At 42.8% G+C, this 21,649-nt stretch overlaps 1 protein-coding gene across 1 annotated transcript in view; it reads left to right on the top strand.

Moving 5' to 3' along the window:
* The window catches only part of ME1 (malic enzyme 1), a 458,080-nt gene extending 436,656 nt beyond the window's left edge, over positions 1 to 21,424 (top strand). The window contains exons 10-14 of the mRNA XM_073589660.1: positions 721 to 826; positions 912 to 1,054; positions 3,186 to 3,359; positions 17,461 to 17,559; positions 21,120 to 21,424. Of these exons, the coding sequence (XP_073445761.1) occupies positions 721 to 826; positions 912 to 1,054; positions 3,186 to 3,359; positions 17,461 to 17,559; positions 21,120 to 21,287 (690 nt within the window). The 3' untranslated portion in view covers positions 21,288 to 21,424. The remainder of the gene's footprint in view (positions 1 to 720; positions 827 to 911; positions 1,055 to 3,185; positions 3,360 to 17,460; positions 17,560 to 21,119) is intronic.
* The last annotated feature ends 225 nt before the right edge of the window (positions 21,425 to 21,649 follow it).

Below are 21,649 nucleotides of genomic sequence, written 5' to 3' on the forward strand. Positions count from 1 at the left end.
TAAGGTTGAAGAGTTAGTAGACCCTTGTTTCTGAGGGGATCCAAAAGTCTCTTTACCACATAAAAAGATACCAGTATTATAAACAGAACATGATCGGTTGGTAACCTGTTAAAAACACCCACGAGGACCCTGTGGCTTCAAGGTCTGCCTTTAATTTAATGCTTATGCAGCATGAAGATTTGCAGAACTTGCACTTTAGGACAGTCACTCCTAGGGAAGTGAAGGAGAGTGAAGGTTGCCACACAATTTCTCCCATTTACTTCATTTGGGCCTCATTCAGACATCAGTGATTTTTCACATGAGCAAAAAACGTTCCCAGTGTCATCAGTGTTTTTCAGCCTATATCCATCAGTGTGTGTCAGTTTTTACAATTGGTGACAGACAGAGCACGGACTGCACATTGATGTCATCCATATGCTGTCATTTTCATAGACTTGTATGGATAATTTTGATCTATGACTTCGATAAAAAATGGACGTCCACCTAAATTTCTATGCAGACACATGGTCCGTAAAATAACATGGATATGGAAATAGCACCATAGATTTTCATTGAGAATGTGTCCTATCAGTGAAAATGTTAATACATGGCCTCAACATAGTAGAGTGGAAATTTCAGGGAATATACAGTAACTGTATATATAGAATATATGAATATTATGCACAGCCATAGATCAATGCATAGCATTCACCTTCATTCTACACAACTATCCTTTTACAGGGAAGATCTTCGCTGACACATGAGAAGGAACGCTTCGCCCAACCACATGCTGAAATGAAGAATTTGGAGGATGTGGTTAAAGAAATCAAACCTACTGCTCTTATAGGTAAAAACCTACGTATTAATCTGTATATTTCTTCTAATCTTACCTTGTCTTTTTTCTGTCCATAATAAGAGATCTTTCACTTCAGGTGTTGCAGCAATTGGCGGAGCATTCACTGAGCAGATCATAAAAGATATGGCAGTGGTCAATAAGCGACCCATAATATTTGCGCTCAGCAATCCAACAAGCAAAGCGGAGTGTACTGCAGAACAGTGCTACAGGCTGACTGAGGTACCCCTATAAGTAGCAGGAAACTGATGGAATAGAACAATGAAATGTTTCATTTTAATCTTTTATTTTTGGAATATCTGGCGTGTAGACTATGGGGCCAATGAGTTTACGCAAAAACACTAGTGTAAAGAGCCTTATACAGGAGGAGTGGCTGAAAAACGTTGCGACTTTTGGCATTTTTACACCAGTTTGTCAATGACTGGAGTAACATTTCCGGCAGAGCGCACTGACGCGCATAACAATGATACCTTACGTCAAATTCATTAAGTGGCGTGTGCCTCTCAATGTATTCAGCGCATCTTATTCCTGCCCGCCCTTCATTAAGACTGTAGTATGGAACACCTATATTAACGAATCGGGACCTAAGTCTTCCATCCACTTTGCATTGCACAGTAAGCAATGTGTTAGATTCTCAAAATGTAGGTGGTCTCAGATGTGAACGAAAAAGCTGATCTGTGATTATTTAAATAGATTGGTGCAGAGCGTAACACTATTTTTCTAGCTGTGTTTACCAGCAATAAACTGTAACCTGTGTGAGGTAGCGCTGTCATTCAAGTAGGGGATACTCGCTCAGCAGCCACAAAATCAGATCCGGCACAGGTTTTCCATAAACTCATAACAGTCCCTTCGGTTTATTCAGCATCGTAAACCATCACAGCAACAGAAAACAGCATATAATCAGCATAGCGTCCATTACAGAGTTTCCCTCTGTTATCCTATAGTCATATAAGTTATGCAGTGTTCAATGCACAGGCTTCCTAGCCCCAAGTTACCTCACCCTGTCAGAGTTTCCTCATGTTGCTTCACCATGCTGCACACGTTCACTCCCTCCAGGGAACTAACAGGCACACGTCGCCATTACTCACAGCCACTTCCCAGGCTGTTAGCCAGGAAGCGCCATCTCAGCGGGACCTTCCACACTAGACCAACCGGGTCCCAGCATTCACCACACGTGACCTACCCTGGCCACCACATGGTCTGTAGCCACGCCCACCGGGTCACATGGCTATGACCTCATCACAGGTCCTTGACCCATTCACACACTCTTTGCAATAGCGTCGTTAAACACACCCCCTGGGTGGGTTTGTAGGTAACTGGGTTTGCCCATCTCCCCAGTTACCTGGAGACTTCTCCCTGACACATTGAAACAACACCTCAGCAATATCACTGCTTATCAATGCACACATCAGTCTCCATCTCAAGGCCACCCACCTTGAGATACATAATGGTCATTCATGACTCTGCCATTCATCCTCTCTCCTCGGACATCCACACAGCGCCCCCTACCGGACACAGTGGTCACTACACCACATCTGCAAGGCTGTGTCTAGTTCATTGGTAGCAGGAAACATAACATATTACATGATATGTACTAAAATCCGTATGCTGCCTGTCTAATACACAGACATGCTGGGTTTTATGGCAAATGATATATTTAGCCACTGTTCCGTTTATTGATGGAGGAGGCGCCGCCATTTATAAACTCACAGGGCTCCAGAATGGTATTTGGAAAAAGGTTTTCTAAACTAGATATCCGCTCTTGACTTATCCATAACATGAAGTCAACCATTCCCACAGTAATCTTACATCAGTGACACATAATTGTCATTCATTATGGGACGTAAAATCAAAAAAAATATTTTTAATGTTTTATTTTTTATTGGTATATTACCAACTTTCAATGTTGCGCCGTTAGAGCTGCATTCTCGGGACCGTCCTGCAACTTGCAGACATATATGCAATGCCAGGGAATAGCGGATGACCACTGCGGCGTTAGTCCCTGCTGTTGAGTGTGAAGGCGGTGGGGGTTTATGGGGTTGCGCCAAGAAGCTACGGTACTTTGCGCGTGCCGAATATATTTAGAAGCAGGGTGAGGGTAGTATATAGGATAGGCTTTCCTGGGGCAGTTGGTACTAACCACAGCTCTAATGAAATGGGAATACCAGTTTAATGTTCCAGCATTAGTGATAATTTTCTATTGATTTTTAATGAAAGGTAAAAGGTGACTCTATTGTAGGCCAACATTTGGGACAGTAATTTCGTTTTGGCACTTGAGTAACATGAATATATACCTTATGATGATATAATGATTGTTATTTTTAATACATCTTTTCATTTCATAAATATACAGGGTCGTGGCATTTTTGCAAGTGGAAGCCCCTTTGATCCTGTGACTCTTCCAGACGGGCAAACACTATACCCTGGACAGGGTAACAACTCCTACGTGTTCCCCGGTGTTGCTCTTGGAATTGTAACTTGTGGAGTGAGACATATTAGTGATGACATCTTTCTGACTACTGCTGAGGTAAGTAACACCCGAGCTGTGACAGGAGAGGTCACTGGCAGCACAATGCTTTTTTTTTTTTTTTTTTTATATGATGCACTTTATAAAATTTACGTTTTTATATACTATTAAGTTTATTATTTTTTCTTCTTTTTTTTACATTTTCCTAGCAAGTAGCTTACATAGTTCCCCTGCCGAGACATCATCTGTTAGGTTTTCCATTTCAGCATCAACCATTCCTCATTCTAGTTGCAGATATTATTATTATTATTATTATTATTTATTGTTATAGCGCCATTTATTCCATGGCGCTTTACATGTGAGGGGGGTATACATAAAAACAAGTACAATAATCTTAAACAATACAAGTCATAACTGGTACAGGAGGAGAGAGGGCCCTGCCCGCGAGGGCTCACAATCTTCAAGGGATGGGTGATAATACAGTAGGCGAGGGTAGAGCTGGTCGTGCAGCGGTTTGGTCGATCGGTGGTTACTGCAGGTTATAGGCTTGTCGGAAGAGGTGGGTCTTCAGGCTCTTTTTGAAGGTTTCGATGGTAGGTGAGAGTCTGATATGTTGTGGTAGAGAGTTCCAGAGTAGGGGTGATGCGCGAGAGAAATCTTGTATGCGATTGTGGGAAGAGGAGATAAGAGGGGAGTAGAGAAGGAGATCTTGTGAGGATCGGAGGTTGCGTGCAGGAAAGTACCGGGAGACGAGGTCACAGATGTATGGAGGAGACAAGTTGTGGATGGCTTTGTATGTCATGGTTAGGGTTTTGTAATGGAGTCTCTGGGCAATTGGGAGCCAGTGAAGGGATTGACAGAGGGGAGAAGCTGGGGAATAGCGGGGGGACAGGTGGATTAGTCGGGCAGCAGAGTTTAGAATAGATTGGAGGGGTGCGAGAGTGTTTGAGGGGAGGCCGCAGAGCATGAGGTTGCAGTAGTCAAGGCGAGAGATGATGAGGGCATGGACTAGGGTTTTTGCAGATTCTTGGGTGAGGAATGAACGGATGCGTGAAATATTTTTGAGTTGAAGTCGGCAGGAAGTGGAAAGGGTTTGGATATGTGGTTTGAAGGAGAGATCAGCATCAAGGATTACTCCGAGGCAGTGAGCTTGTGGGACTGGGGAGAGTGGGCAGTCATTTACTGTAATTGATAGGTTCGTAGGGGGGGTCACGTGAGATGGGGGAAAGATGATGAATTCTGTTTTGTCCATGTTGAGTTTCAGATATCTAGTGGAGAAGAAGGATGAAATAGTGGACAGACATTGAGGGATTCTGGTTAGTAGGGAGGTGATATCTGGTCCAGAGATGTAGATCTGTGTGTCATCAGCATAAAGATGATACTGAAAGCCATGAGATTCTATGAGCTGTCCCAGGCCAAAGGTGTAAATAGAGAACAGCAGGGGCCCTAGGACTGAACCTTGTGGGACTCCGACAGATAGGGGGCGAGGTGAGGAGGTGGTGTGTGAGTGGGAGATGCTGAATGTCCGGTCTGTTAGGTATGATGAGATCCAGGAGAGGGCCAAGTCTGTGATGCCGAGGGATGAGAGGGTCTGTAATAATAGGGAATGGTCCACTGTGTCAAAGGCAGCCGACAGGTCCAGGAGGAGGAGGACAGAGTAGTGTCGCTTGCTCTTGGCAGTTAAGAGGTCATTGGTGACCTTAGTAAGGGCAGTTTCAGTGGAGTGGTGTGACCGGAAGCCAGATTGTAAGCGGTCGAAGAGGGAGCAAGAAGAGAGATGGGAGGACAGTTCAAGGTAGACGTGTTGTTCCAGTAGCTTGGAGGCGTATGGGAGAAGTGATATAGGGCGATAGCTAGATACAGAGGATGGGTCAAGAGAGGGCTTTTTGAGGATAGGTGTGATGGAGGCATGTTTAAAGCTTGAGGGGAAAACACCAGTTGTTAGTGATAGGTTGAAGAGATGGGTTAGGGTTGGGATGAAGACTGTGGTGAGGTTTGGGATGAAGTGGGATGGGATCGGGTCGAGTGCACAGGTGGTGAGATGTGATCTTGAGAGTAGAGTGGAGAGTCGATCTTCTGTAATGGTGGAGAAGTTGGTTTTGAAGGTGGAGGGCTGGGAAGTCGGGAGGAAGGGCTCTGGGGGTTGTTGACCAAAACTGTCCCTGATGTTATCAATTTTCTGCTTGAAAAATGAGGCAAAGTCTTCAGCTGAGATGAGTGGGGAGGGAGGAGGTGCTGGGGGGCGGAGGAGAGAATTGAAGGTGTTGAATAACTGTTTAGGGTTGTGAGACAGGGAGGATATGAGAGATGAGAAGTAGGTTTGTTTAGCTGTGGCGAGTGTGGTCTTGAAAGTAGTGAGGGACTGTTTGAATGCGATGAAATGCTCGTTGGAGTGGGATCTTTTCCATCTGCGCTCAGCAGCCCTGGAAGCTCGCCTCAGCTCTTTGGTCAGGCTGGTGTGCCAGGGCTGTCTGTTGATTTTGCGAGTTTTGGTATGTGTAAGTGGGGCAGCGGATTCCAAAGCTACAGCTATTGTGGTGTTATATAGAGCGGCAGCGTCATCCGCATTGTGTAAGGAACTTATATCTGTAAGAGGGAGGAGGGATTCGGAGAATGAGTGTAGGTCAAGGTGTTTAAGATTCCTGCGAGGGTGTGAAAGTTTGTGGGGTGGGGATTGTAGACATGGAGTGAAGAGGGAGGAGAATGTGAGCAGGTTGTGGTCAGAGAGAGGAAGAGGTGAGTTAGAGAGGTTAGATAGGGAGCAGAGGCGGGTGAAGATGAGGTCCAGTGTGTGGCCATCTTTGTGGGTGGCTGTAGAAGACCATTGAGTGAGGCCGAAGGAGGAAGTGAGAGATAGAAGTTTAGTGGCAGCTGAGAGGGAAGTGTCAATGGGGATGTTGAAGTCGCCCATGATGATAGTAGGGATGTCCGCGGAAAGGAAATGAAGTAACCAGGTGGTGAAGTGGTCAAAGAAGGTGGTGGCTGGCCCTGGGGGGCGGTAGATGACAGCCAGTTGGAGGTTGGAGGGGGAGTAGATGCGCACAGAGTGCACCTCAAAGGAAGGGAGGGTAACAGAGGGTGGCAGTGGGATTGGGGTGAAGGAGCAGGTATCTGACAGGAGAAAACCAACTCCTCCACCATGTTTGCTGCTGGGGCGGGGGGTGTGAGAAAGGTGGAAGCCGCCATACGAAAGTGCAGCAGAAGGGGTGAGCCAGGTTTCGGTGATGGCGAGGAAAGAGAGTTTGGTAGTAACAAAAAGATCATGGATGTAGGAAAGCTTGTTGCAGACAGAGCGAGCGTTCCACAGAGCTCCTGTTAGTGGGACTGGGGAAGCGGGGGCTGGGTGAATGGGTATAAGGTTGGAGAGGTTACGGAAGGTTGTGATAGAGCGTGGATGGGAGGTAGAAATGACTGTGGGAATGTGGTGAGGAGGACCAGGATTTGGAGAGATATCACCAGCAGTGAGAAGGAGCAGAGAAAGTGTTACCAGGTGGGAGCAGGAGAGGGCATGAGGGGGCTGTCTGTGTTTGGAGACAGAGGATTGTATGTTAAGGAACAGTTTTGAGGCGGAGGTGAGGTGGATGGGGAGGATTGAAGAAGAGATGAACAGTTCCTTACTAGGAGTAGGGATTAGGGGAATTAGCAGAAAGTGAAGGATTATTGGGGTGAAAGTGAAAACAAACAGAAACATTGTTTACAGTGACTGTGTCCAGTTACCTTCAGTTCCCTTCTGGTTCAATTCTGGTTTTAATTCTTAAATTAATCTTCACACTTCTAGCACACACTTATAGCAATCACAATGCAGACTGAAGTCTATGCAGACTTGTGCTCTGCAATATATGTACAACTAAGTGCAGTCAGGTGTGAAGCAGAGAGGAGTGGTCTCTGCTCATCTTGGCCAGACAATTAAGAGTGGACCAGATGTATATGATCAAGCCAGAGTAAACAAGGTCATAAATAACACTGGGGTAAGCTGGGGTTAGCTGAAAGGCATACCATGTGAATGTAGATATACAGGAAAGTCTCCAGTAAGAGCGTACAATAGATTGGCATAGATAGAAAATGTAAGCCATGTAAAATAGAACCCCTTCTGTGAATAAAATGCACATAGCTAACCCAGAGATGCAGCATAACCTCATTGGCTTCTGAAGTCAAACTGGAAAAATAGTCAAATGGAAGGAGCAAAGCCTTAGGTTATGTTCAATTCACTGAAAAGGACATGGAGTTCAAAAACCGTCACAGAAAAAGGCAGCCGTATACCAGATCACAATACTAATGCACTACAGGATGCAGGAGGCCACCATGATATGGAGGCAGTACAGATAAAACACTAATGAAACAAACACTCACACACCTACCATTCACAGAGAGGGTGTCTGTCTAGTAATATAAATGCACACTCAGATGATTTGTAATGCACAGTGTTTGGCCAATATTATTAGATCAGGTGGACTATCCAGCACTATGGAAGTTCACACTGCAGGAACAGGTACCCCAAATTCCCCCAACCAACACTAAAGGAGCTGGCTGCATTATGTAAAAGATAGAAAAGTGAAATAAAAAAGCGCAGGGTGAGTATATTTGGCCCGCGACGTCGGGCAGGTACCCGGCCCACATCACATTTTCAACTATATTTTCTCCCATCATTTCCCCTCTGTGTCTGACGTCTCAGCTTACCGGGCACGATTACTTCATTACAACACGCCTGCTGTGCTAAGATCTACAGAGGATCTGAAGACACAACGGGCAGAGGTGAGTATTTTTTTTAATGTGGGGGCCTATTATACTTTATGGAGCACTATGTGGAGACCTTTATACTGTACGGAGGAGTATGTGGGGTCACTATACTGTATGGAGCACTATATGAGGCCATTATACTGTATGGAGTACTATGTGAGGCCATTATACTGTATGGAGCACTATGTGAGGCCATTATATTGTATGGAAGGCAATATGGTACACCGTTATACTGTATGGAGGACTATGTGGGGCACATTATACTATATGGAGCCCTATGTGAGGCCATTATACTGTATGGAGTACTATGTGAGGTAATTATACTGTATGAAGAACTATGTGGGTCCATTGTACTGTATGGAACACTATGTGAGGTCATTATACTGTATGGAGCACAATGGGGGCCCATAATACTGTATGGAGCACTATATGAGTCCATTATGCTGTATGGAAGGCAATATGGGTCCCCGTTATGCTGTATGGAGAACTATGTGGGGCCAATTATACTGTATGAAGCAATTTTTCTAGTAGTTATACTGTATGGAGGAGTATGTAGGCTATTCTGGGAACTATTATACTGTATGGAGCACTATATGGAGCCATTATTCTGTATAGAAGGTGTGAAGACACGGGGGTCAGCTGATGCTCTAGTCCGTTAGCTGAAACTACATGGACAAGGACACGTACCACTGAACGCCTGCTCTCCTTTTACCATGGGCATTGCCCTACTCAGGCAACACAGGGTGAGGGAAAAACAGTGTGGCAATACTTTTTTGAAACACAAAACAGGCAAGTACCACATAGAACAATCCTGGCAAAATACCCAAAAAGTGCAAATTACAGAGGCTCACCCTTCCGCTGTCTCACCTGGATAAGAGCAGCTGTGACTTCAGAGCTTCCAGGGTCGACTACCTCAACTGTGACACGCACAGAGAGGAGGTAACGACAAGCTTAGGAATATGACAGTCGATTGAGGTACAAGGCCAGTTATCTGGAGGGTCACAACCTGGCTTCAACTTCCAGGACCGACTGCCCCACCTGTGGCATGAACAGAAAGAAGGTAACGACAAGTTTAGAAAGATGACAGTCCATTGAGCTACAGGGCCAGTTGACCAGAGGGTCACAGTCTGACTTCTCTGAACATCTACATGGAGCCAGGCGACCAATGGGTCCCATTCTTGATCCCCACAAACGTATCCATGGTTCAGCTTTGGTCAATAGAGCAGATCTGTATTCTTTTAGCCAGAGCCCTGGAAGCTGGCATCCTGTCGAATGACATACAGTATCTGTGTCCCTCATGATGGAGCAATTATGTATTGGCTCCTGTCCTGTAGAGACTCTCTGGTTCTTTGGATCTCTTGGCTTTCAGGATGTGTCTCTCTCCTTATATATGGAGGTAACTCTCCTTTTCATAGTTAGCAAATGTCCTTCAAGCCAGCATTCTCAGGTAAAGGGGAAGATTGGCGAGACCAACTCGCATTGTTGATTTAAGTAATCTATTTGCATAGTTTTTCCTCCTCTTTTTTGCAAGTCAACAAACTAGCTGGCGTGAACAATGTGTAATCAACATATCAGCAAACATTACTAGTCATCCAGGAGAATATCACAATATGTTACATCAAATGTCAACTTACAAGTCAATATGACAGGCTTGTACAAACAACAGTCTGTTTTATTGACCAACCAGAAAGAAACACATAAATTCAAAAGTCAATATATAGATAAGTCTATTCTTCATGGCTTGCTGAAAATAGACATCTGGTAATTAAGATAAAATGCTGTGTCATCACAGAAGACAATACAGGGCCCTTTATAGCGTATGGACGACTATGTGGAGCCCATTATACTCTGTGGAGCACTTTTTGTGTGTATTATACTGTATAGAAGACTATGTGAGGATTACAGATGGAGAACCATACTGTGATGGGGTCACCATTACAGTTGTGTGAATTTGCTCGGGTCCCTGCTTATTTGGCAAGCTATAGCACTTACCGAATAAGCTGCAGAGGGAACCCGGCTTCCCAGACTGCTTCGGCAGGAAAACACAATAACAAACGATCAAAAGATCACATCTACCCCAAAATGGTATAGATGAAAAAGTCATATCGGTGCACTAAAAATAAGCCCACACCCAGTCTGAGACTCCAAAAAATTAAGATGCTATGGGTCTCAGAAAATGAGAAAATGGCGCTTTTTTTTTTTTTTTTTTTTTTTTTTTACAAACTTTGGATTTCTTTGACCACTTAAATAAAAATGTTTTTCTTTCCATTCCCCCATCAAAAAATAATAGATGCTAATAATGTACTTTTTCTTCAAAATGGTTTTATTCAAAAAGGTTTTGGCCCAGAAAACATCAAGTCCATAGTAAGTCTACATTGAATGGAAAAAAATTACAGCTGTTGGAATGCTGACTAATTTTTTTTAATGTTTTTATGAAAAGTAACTATAGTTAAGTGTCATTTCATAAAAAAAGCAATGATGTTTTCGTAATCTTGTACAACCCGCCTAAAGAAGTCATGTCAGCATGATTTTCGACTCCTAAAGACATGAGTATAAATCCCCTTTAATGCTTATTACATTATTACCTATAGTATTTCAATGGGGCATCTTTGAAAAATTAATCCTTGATGTATTAAGTGCAAGCGCAGCACCACCACGGGCACTGCATTTCCAGCTCTGCTGTACGTTCTTCCTTTTCACCGCAATCCACTAGTCTCCAATGTTAGATTGACAGATCATTCTTCTCTCAGTGAGCCATCTTCCCCTGCCTGAGACTCTTTGCAGGCGCTATCATTGCTTTTGTTCGTCTCATGAGAAGGGACAGGGCAAGCGCAGTAAGCTCCTGATTATGTTGTGGCACCACCACGGGCACTGCACTTCCAGCTCTGCTGTACTTTCTTCCTTTTCACCGCCCACCACTAGTCACAAATCTTAGATTGACAGATCACTCTTCTCTCAGTGAGCTATCATCCCCTGCCCCGAGGCTCTTTGCAGGCGCTATCATTGTTTTTGTTCTTCTCATGAGAAGGGACTGGGCATTTGCAGTAAGCTCCTGATTATGCTGCAGCACCAACAATTCTGATGAAACGGACTTGGATAGTGATGTAGGTCACCCTCGCACACCCAGGGCAGTGGGGTACTTGGTACCGGGCCGGTGTCAAGGTGGGAATGTGTCACAGCAGCGGTGACCCGGTCTGTGGCCCTGGGCGCCCAATATCAATGGCGGTGATGTAGTTAATGGTAGAATAGTTCGTGACGGGACCCGTGGTGTTTGGCAAGTAAGGTGTTGAGCCAACGCTGCATGCAGATCCGCTGGGACTGATGGTGTGGTGCAGCAGAGATGGTATAGCTCCCCACAGGTGGAGCTGTAGTCCCAGGGCAGTGTAGGTGCAATGGATGAGGTGAGGCGCAGAATGGTATGGTTGTTGTTACTCAGGAGTAGCGGTGCTGGAATAACTGGAGGACACCTGAGTATGCGGTTCCAAAGCTTTACTCACGGTTTGCAGTTCACACAACTGCCTGCATCCGTACTGTGTTCTCCAGGTCAGGGCTCCAGCCAACCTCCAGGCAGGATAGGATTCTCCCTTCCACACTCCGCCAACATGTACCTTACTGAACGACTCATCCAATGCGCCTTTAGGTGCGAAGCACTCCAGTACTTAGTTACCCTGGAATGCCTCTCTCTAGCTGTAGCCTGCTTCGGGGACTCCACTCTGCGTCCCGGCTCTCTATTCAGTTGCTGTTGTGTCCCAAGTCTATGATGGGAGCAAGGCGTTAGCGGCTCACTACTCCCCCGATGTTTGTTGCCGGACATAAAGATCCAATCAACCTCGGGGACCGGGCCCCGGCCTTTGCGCTCTCTGGACTGGAAGGGTTCTCTCTCTTTCTCAACCTGCTTCCCACCGTCCTTCTATTCTCCTTCGTTCCGATCTGTTCTCTCTCTCTCTTATGGAAGGTTAGGTTATCAATCTTATCAGTCTCTTTCTCTGGTCTTTCTCGTGCCAGCAGCCCAGATCACTGGGACCTGCTGCAGCACGTCCCTCAGACACCCATCTTCTCTCTTCTCTCTCCTCTAACCAACTAACCACTAACTTTCACTCTTCACACTTTTTTGTATCATCTCTCTACAACCGCCTCCCAGCACATCTCGTGTTACGAAGCAGGGTTCCACGAGGGGTGCTCTGCTAACCCCCAGCCTGAAGCTGTTAGGTGGCCCCACTGAACTATCCTGTGTGTGGAATGCAGGTGTGGAGCGTGGTCAGGAGATCTCACCCTACCTGGATGGTGGGGCACTACACCTTAGGAGAAGGTGCAGTACCTCTGTGGCGACTGAAGCCTCAGGGGCGCCACAGATGGTGCCTGCAGAGAGGAGACAGTTCACCAAGAAAAGAGTGGAGGCCCGTGGTAGGCTGAAAAAAGGGGGTGTGCACAACGTAACTGGAAGTGCATTGCCCGCCTCACAGCACTTATGATTAAAACATCAAGCAAGGGATGAACATAATAAGTATTAAAAGGGCTTTACACTCATGCCATCAGGATTAGGTACATCCTACGGAAAGGTTCTTCATAAATACAGAAAATTATGAGACTTTATGTAAATTGACCCAAGGAATTACCAATACACCCTATTCAGAGTGAAAAAAAGCCTTATTTATTACTATAATGCTTTCTGGCACTCCACTGTCAGACAGGAATGTCCTGTTGACGTACATGCTTGGTTTACAATCTGGTATAAAGACCTGCATTCAGCTGAATGTTGGACTGTCTAAATGATTGCAGGTCATCTGGTGGCATTATTTATGAGGATGACTCTTTCTTCTGATTATACCACGATTGTGATCTGTCACTAATGACCATAGAAAGACATGACAGTAATTTGCTTTATACTGTTAGTTAAGCAGCTCTTGACTTGCTCCGACAAAGACAATTGCTTGAGATATACAGTTGTGGCCAAAAGTATTGACACCCCTGCAATTCTGTCAGATAATACTCAGTTTCTTCCTGAAAATGATTGCAAACACAAATTCTTTGGTATTATTATCTTCATTTAATTTATCTTAAATGAAAAAACACAAAAGAGAATGAAGCAAAAAATTGATCATTTCACACAAAACTCCAAAAGTAGGCCAGACAAAAGTATTGGCACCCTCAGCCTAATACTTGGTTGCACAACCTTTAGCCAAAATAACTGCAACCAACCGCTTCCGGTAACCATCAATGAGTTTCTTACAATGCTCTGCTGGAATTTTAGACCATTCTTCTTTGGCGAACTGCTCCAGGTCCCTGATATTTGAAGGGTGCCTTCTCCAAACTGCCATTTTTAGATTTCTCCACAGGTGTTCTATGGGATTCAGGTCTGGACTCATTGCTGGCCACCTTAGAAGTCTCCAGTGCTTTCTCTCAAACCATTTTCTAGTGCTTTTTGAAGTGTGTTTTGGGTCATTGTCCTGCTGGAAGACCCATGACCTCTGAGGGAGACCCAGTTTTCTCACACTGGGCCCTACATTATGCTGCAAAATTTGTTGGTAGTCTTCTGACTTCATAATGCCATGCACACGGTCAAGCAGTCCAGTGCCAGAGGCAGCAAAGCAACCCCAAAACATCAGGGAACCTCTGCCATGTTTGACTGTAGGGACCGTGTTCTTTTCTTTGAATGCCTCTTTTTCTCTCCTGTAAACTCTATGTTGATGCCTTTGCCCAAAAAGCTCTACTTTTGTCTCATCTGACCAGAGAACATTCTTCCAAAATGTTTTAGGCTTTGTCAGGTAAGCTTTCGCAAACTCCAGCCTGGCTTTTTTATGTCTTGGGGTAAGAAGTGGGGTCTTCCTGGGTCTTCTACCATACAGTCCCTTTTCATTCAGACGCCGACGGATAGTACGGGTTGACACTGTTGTACCCTCGGACTGCAGGGCAGCTTGAACTTGTTTGGATGTTAGTCGAGGTTCTTTATCCAACATCCGCACAATCTTGCGTTGAAATCTCTTGTCAATTTTTCTTTTCCGTCCACATCTAGGGAGGTTAGCCGCAGTGCCATGGGCTTTAAACTTCTTGATGACACTGTGCACGGTAGACACCGGAACATTCAGGTCTTTGGAGATGGACTTGTAGCCTTGAGATTGCTCATGCTTCCTCACAATTTGGTTTCTCAAGTCCTCAGACAGTTGATTGGTCGTCTTTCTTTTCTCCATGCTCAATGTGGTACACACAAGGACACAGGACAGAGGTTGAGTCAACTTTAATCCATGTCAACTGGCTGCAAGTGTGATTTAGTTATTGCCAACACCTGTTAGGTGCCACAGGTAAGTTACAGGTGCTGTTAATTACACAAATTAGAGAAGCATCACATGATTTTTCAAACATTGCCAGTACTTTTGTCCACCCTCTTTTTTATGTTTGGTGAGGAATTATATCCAATTTGACTTTAGGACAATTCTTTTTGTGTTTTTTCATTTAAGACAAATTAAATGAAGGTAATAATACCAAAGAATTTGTGTTTGCAATCATTTTGAGGAAGAAACTGAGTATTATCTGACAGAATTGCAGGGGTGTCAATACTTTTGGCCACAACTGTAAAGAAAAGTTTGGGAATGTTGTCTTTGCATGGAACAAACTGTAAGGAGTCTCGTATAATCTAATGGGATGAACAATCGTGAAAGTTGCCAGGAAAAATCAGTACCCGGCATTATGTACCATTCTATGGAACTAATGTTCAATCTTCAGCATTTCTTCCAGTTTTAATAATGACATTTTAATAAGGAGAAGAATCTGTCCGCACATCTAGGAGCCCATTCAAGATTTTATGGTGTCTTTGAACTTCATTTTCTTAGTGCTTTGTGCTTCCAGCTAATGATAGGCAGCACGTGCACATCTTGGCTTCCATAAAGCATAGTTTTCTCCAGAAGACATTTTTAATGGGATTATCTATGAAACTAGCTGGCCATCCAGACAGCTTTGACAAAACTATTTCATTAGTTCGTAAAATCCTTGACATTTCTTTTATGCTCTACTTGATAAAGCTCATAAAAACAATCAGCACTGCTTGTCATCACGGTCAAATTGTCTGCAATTAGTAGGTATTACTGCTTGAAATTCCTTACATTTATCAACGCAAATCAAAGTTATGCTCTGTTTTATTTGGCTATGGAAAATGAACACCTGAATCAATGCTTTCCTGCTGACAATAAATGGACTGTTACGGTAATGGCCGGGAGCTGAAGAGGTGGGAAAGCATGATTGCCCATAAAGATTTACTGGATACATGATACAATCCTCATTTACAAATAATGGTTTCTAATCATGGAAGAATAAAAGACACTGTCACATTGATAATCTGTGAAAATAATACTGAGTGCTGCTTTGTCATGTGTGAAAAGCTTGATCATGTGTGCCATGAAGCCCCCATCATGTGGAATAGGGGCTATTTAATCAGCAATACAATATTATGTAATAATACACATTTCCTAAAAAATAGTTTTTCTAATAAAATGCTTTTTTATAGCAGTAACTTAGCTCTAAGTACCAGTATGTTTCCTTCCATGTCATTTGTTGTTTTTTCTCTTCCCAGAAAGTTTTCAAACCAATTTAATTTCCAAAGTATAATATGTAAGAGAATTGGATTTGCATTACATTATGTTCTTATTAGATGGGAAACACTGTGCCATACGGGCACCAAGCTTACTTATTCTATTACTTTCAAGAAATAAGACCACATGGGACAGAATGACGCATGGTCTAAAAATGTTCCACAAAAGTAATTCCGTAACAAGAAAAGGAATAGGACATATTTCTATATCCAAATTCTAGAATACATGTAAAGAGCGCAACAGAAAACTTTTCTGCATTGCAGTTTTTTTATACTCCATAGGAATAGTAGGCTAAAATTTCCACAGCAAATCCTTTATATGGATTGCTTACAGTAAGCTTCCATCAGCACTGCTGGTTTCTGTACGAAAACAAAAGTGACAGTCAGAATTCTACTCCCGTGTTTTTTTCTAATTGTTATTTTTTTCCTTTTTTCTGTTCCTTTTAGAGCACACCCCGTGAACTCTATAAAAGGAAAAAGAACCAAAATATTTAAACGGAACATGTCCTTAGGAATATGTTTGTATCTTTAGCTAAAAACATGGATGTTCAGATGCTATCAGGCTGATTAAATCCATCTCTTGATTGTAGGAATCCATTGTAAAGTTTTTGAGAAATCCAACATTGAAATCATGTGCAAAAGAGCTGCAAGTGCTTTGGGGTGAGACTCTGCACTTGCAGCTCTCCTGCTCGTCCTGTTTCTGCCTGCGCCTGCTTCTTGAGTCTTGTTTCAGTGACCTGCTTGCTCGGAATTGACGCCAACACTTCTTCACTGCTGCTCATTCTGCACCACTCGTCTCCCTAGATGGGGGCGGCACGTGGACAGATCAAAATACTGGGTCTATCACTCTTGTAAAGACCTTACTGCGTATGAACCACCTCAGGCACAGATGGCGCTTCCAGAAGATTTCGGAAAGTGGAGGCAAATCTCCAAAACAAGAGTGTCCTGTAAGTTGGAGACAGGAGACATATGGCAGGCGGGGAATAGAGAGAGGACAGGAGAACTGCCTGTATAGTGTCCCACCCTAAGCACCTATGGCTCATTTGCATAAAATTTTAAAGCTGGATTTCTACAATCAAGGTATGGATTTAATCAGCATGAAAGCACCAGTGCATAAATCCATTAGTTTGAAGTATAAAATCCTCATGACAGGTTTCCTTTAATGTGACATGGGTCATGAGACTACTAATCATTAATTCACTATCACACCCCAAAAATCAGAACAAAGTACATAACCTACAAATCAACCCCAATATATTAACCACAAAACAAAATAGTTTTTAACTAGAAAGACAATACAAGACAAGGCAAAGAATCCCCTGTAAACAATACAAGAAGCTTCCTATTCATATACTGTAATATATGCAATAACATGGGATTTACAAGTTTCCTAATTGATGCAATAAATTACTAAGAAATGAAAAAAATCCAACAGCATAGTACCAAAAGTATCCACCAAATGGTAAATTGGTGGATATCAAATATTGCACAACATCCCAGTGTAATGGCCTGTGGACATTGTAGGACTAGAGAAGGGGAGGCTGCACATCCACCTCAACGTACGTTTCGCTTCTTTGTCAGGAATTTTGTAGGACTAGCTTGCATGTCATATTTCTCTTTGCTGTGCTCTGGCATTTAGTATTTTTAGTTTCTGGACTAAATAATAGTGAATAAATATAACGACTTTGCAGGTTGTAATAGTTATTTCTAGAGGTAATTAATAATGTAATCAATGCTAATTATTTATTATGTGAAGATTCTGAATATCTAATGCAAGTCAAAGCAGAAATGTAAGGATCTACTGTATAATGTAACGGTTTCATGTTATCTTTTTGCCCAAAGGTCATAGCTAAAGAAGTTTCGGATAAACATTTGAAAGAAGGACGTCTCTACCCACCTCTACAGACAATACAAGAAGTCTCGGTGAAGATAGCTGTTAAGGTAAGCGACAGTAATGGTGCAGGGTAGTAAGGAGATGAATATTTCTACCAGAAGTTATTAGGACATCTGTAGAATCAGGATCCACTCATATGTTTGTTATTTTCAGCTAAACATTTAGTTAAAACATTTCGGTACCCACAAAGCCTTTTAGTTAATATTCCCACGGAATTTGTTCATGTGAACTTTTTATCTGATATGAACACTGAATTATTTCATTTAAAAATACAAAGTGCTCTAGTGTTGCCGTGCACCATATCTATTAAGTCTTCACACTTTTTTTACTTAAAGGGGTATTCCCATCTCCAGGATCCTATCCCAATATGTAGTAGGTGTAATAATAATAATAATAATAATAGCAAATACCTCCAATTATAAATGTAGTATAGTTTTTCTGATTCCCTATGACTCTTTCCAGATCTGCAGGTATTGCAGGACCTTTGGTATCCATGGTTATGACCACTAATACAGTGACAGTTAGTTGCTAGTGGTCGTAATCTTGGATGCCTAAGGTCCTGCAATGCCTGCATATGAGGAAAGAGACATAGTTCAGAAGAACTATAATACTTTCTAATTGGAGGTGTTTGATATTATTATTGTCATTACACCTACTACATATTGGGATAGGGTATTTGAAATTGGAATACCCTTTTAAAGAGTATTTTTCAGTAGTCTGATACTGTCCTTTTTGCTTAATAAAAGAGTGGGCAGCCCCAGACAGGAGATTTTTTTTTATATCACCTATTAACAAAAGTGCTCAAAACTAACCCTAGTTCTCACCAAAAATGTTGAAGGCAAACTTAAGAGTTATGAAGGTCAAACTGCTTGTTTTCGAGATCTCGGCATGCAGATCAGGATTCACTAACTTCCACAACTGCTTTTACAGTGAAAGAGTAAGATCTCTCTTTGGACCAACCCAGCGCTGCCACATCCTATAATAAGATGTTACTGAATGATAACATCAATCAATAGCAGCTTAGTAAAGTATGTGTCGGCGTTCGGTTAGAGCAAAGAACAAGATTTCACTCTTTCACTGCAAGAGTGGAAACAGGGTTGCGGGATCTTAAGCCCCCGTCACACACAGCGAGATCGCTAGTGAGATTGCTGCTGAGTCACAAGTTTTGTGACGCAACAGCGATCTCACAAGCGATGTCTCTGTGTGTGACATATATCAGCGACCGGCCCTCCCGCTGGGTATCGCTGATCGTGCTCAAAAGCCCTGGACATTTTTTTGATCGTTGGTCTCCCGCTGGCCAGCACGCATCGTGGCAGGCGGGAGACCAGCGATCAGCGAGCTGGAGCCTGGTATCCAAGGTAAACCGTGGGTAACTAAGGGTGCGCGTCACTTAGTTACTCGCTGTGTACCTTAGATACCAAAATCAGGACAGGGACACACTTGTTTTGAGTTTTTTTGCTGATAAAATACTGACAAAAATATTAATGTATGATTTATTATGCTTACCTATATAGTGCCATCATGTTCTGCAGCAGTTTACAGAAATTCCCCATTTGGGCTCATTAGCTAGATTCCCTATCAGTATATCTTAGAAACGTAGGAGGAAACCAACGCAAAACCGGGGGGAACATGCAAAGTCCTTGCAGATGTTGTTCTTGGTGGGATTTGAATCCAGGACCCCAGCAATCCAAGACAACTGTGCTAACCACTGAGCCACTGTGCTGCTCAATAAGGCCTAATAGAGTTGTTGAAATGCATACAGACATGTGAAAATCGCTTAAGCACAATGATTAAAATTGCAGTAAAATGCAATATGCATGTAACTGCTATATAATTAAAGGGGTTGTGCACTATTTAAAGAACCCCTTCTTAACCCCTTACCGACATCGGGTGTACTATTCTGCCGATGTCGGTATCCTCCGTTTTGATATGGGCTCCGGTGGTGAGTCCACATCATTCCCGGGACATGTCAACTGTTTTTAACAGCTAACATGTGCTTGCAATAGCCGTGGGTGGAACCGTGAGCCACCCGCGGCTATTAACTAGTTAAATGCCGCTGTCAAACGCTGACAGCGGCATTTAAATGGCACTTTCGGCCATCAGGCCGAAAATACGCACACTGGTGACCTGCATCATGTGATCACGTGTCACTAGTGTGTCGGCATGACAACCTGAGGTCTCCTGGAGAACTCTATGGTTGTCAGTACCGGCTTGCTGTGAGTGCCACCCAGTGGTCGGCGCTCATAGCAAGTCAGTAATTCAGCTACATAGAGGCGATCTGCTCATCTCCTCTATGTAGCAGAACTGATCGAGTTCTGCCAGCTTCTAGTCTCCTATGGAGACTATTGAAGCATGGCAAAAGTAAAAAGAAAAGCATTTAAATATATTAAAAAAATAAAAATAAAAAAATTTAAAATCAATTCAAATCACCCCCTTTCGCCCCATTCAAAATAAAATAAAAATAAAATCAAACAAAAGCATATTTGGTATCACCGCTTTCAGAATCGCCCGATCTATCAATAAAAAAGGATTAACCTGATCACTAAACGGCGTAGTGAGAAAAAAAGTAAAAACGCCAGAATAACGTTTTTTTGGTCGCTGCGACATTGCATTAAAATGCAATAACAGGCGATCAAAAGATCGTATCTTCACCAAAATGGTATCACTAAAAACATCAGCTCGCACGCAAAAAATAAGCCCTCACCAAGCCCGGGATCACGAAAAATGGAGATGCTATGGGCCTCGGAAAATGGCACAATTTTTTTTTTGTTTTAAACAAAGTTTGGAATTTTTTTTCACCATTTAGATAAAAATGAATCTATACATGTTTGGTGTCTATGAACTTGTAATCACCTGGAGAATCATAATGGCAGGTCAGTTTTAGCATTTACTGAACCTAGCAAAAAGCCAAAAAAAAAAAACCAAGTGTGGAATTGCACTTTTTTGCAATTTCACGGCACTTGGAATTTTTTTCCTGTTTTCTAGAACTCAACATGGTAAAACCAATGATGTTGTTCAAAACTACAACTCATCCCGCCAAAAACAAGCCCTCACATGGCCATATTGATGAGAAAATAAAAAAGCCCCGGGGGTTAAGGGGTTAAATACTGTATTCCCCAATGTGAAATAAAAATAAAAGCTGCCCACCTCCCACACCAGCACATTTTCAGCAATGTCGGAGCAGGGTCTCCCATGGCTCGCTTGATATCGTTATGCCACATGGGCGCTGGAGCTAATCAGCGGCCACTGATGGGCCTACACTGTGGAATATAGAAGGAGATGTCCAACTAGTGGACAACCCCTTTAAGTAACTCCATTGAGAATAATAGGAGTGTACACCAGTAAGGTGTATAAAGGTGACTTTGACCTTGCAGGCCATTTTTATCTATGGTAGGTATGTGTAAATATACTCCATCACCATATGCAGAAGAAGGTTTTCAAACAAACCTTTTTGATAAATGTAGTGGGTGTGATGTGCAAGTATACTCTACGCTGCGGGATGTTTGATCTGGCACTATGTGATTGATGAATTCATGGCAGCAGTCATAGATCATTTGTGGCTATGATGGATGTTATTTTGAAGGTTTATAATCCTATGTATTTCCAGATTGTGGAGAATGCCTACAAGGATAATACAGCATCTGTCTTCCCGGAGCCTGAGGATAAGGAGGCATTTGTCCGTTCCCAGATGTACACCACGGACTATGACCAGTTTGTAGTGGATTCCTACTCCTGGCCCGAAGAGGCAATGAAAGTTCAGACTGTCACTATCTAGGCACAAAGGAAAGGAGTCAGATTGATGTTTCTCCATGAATCAATAAGAAATATTGTTGCATAACACTTTTTGTATTGACTGAATTTACTGAATTTTCTAAATCAAACTTCAAATAAATATGCAACGTAGAGATTGAGGCTATTCTAAGAAGTATTGTTTATTATGTGACCGAGTTGTAAATCAAGATTCGTCTGCAGTAAGATTGATAGAAGACAGAAATAATCCAGCTACTGAAATGTTGCTAAGGTAATATGTGGCAGTAAGCTAAACGTACACATTAAATAGATTTACAGTACTGTTCAAAAGTTTGAGGCAGATGAAGAAAATGTACTGTAACATCACTTTCATACACTGAATGATGT

Source organism: Dendrobates tinctorius, unplaced genomic scaffold (genome assembly GCF_039654945.1).
Source record: "Dendrobates tinctorius isolate UK_male_01 unplaced genomic scaffold, ASM3965494v1 ptg000111l, whole genome shotgun sequence".
Lineage (NCBI taxonomy): Eukaryota > Metazoa > Chordata > Amphibia > Anura > Dendrobatidae > Dendrobates > Dendrobates tinctorius.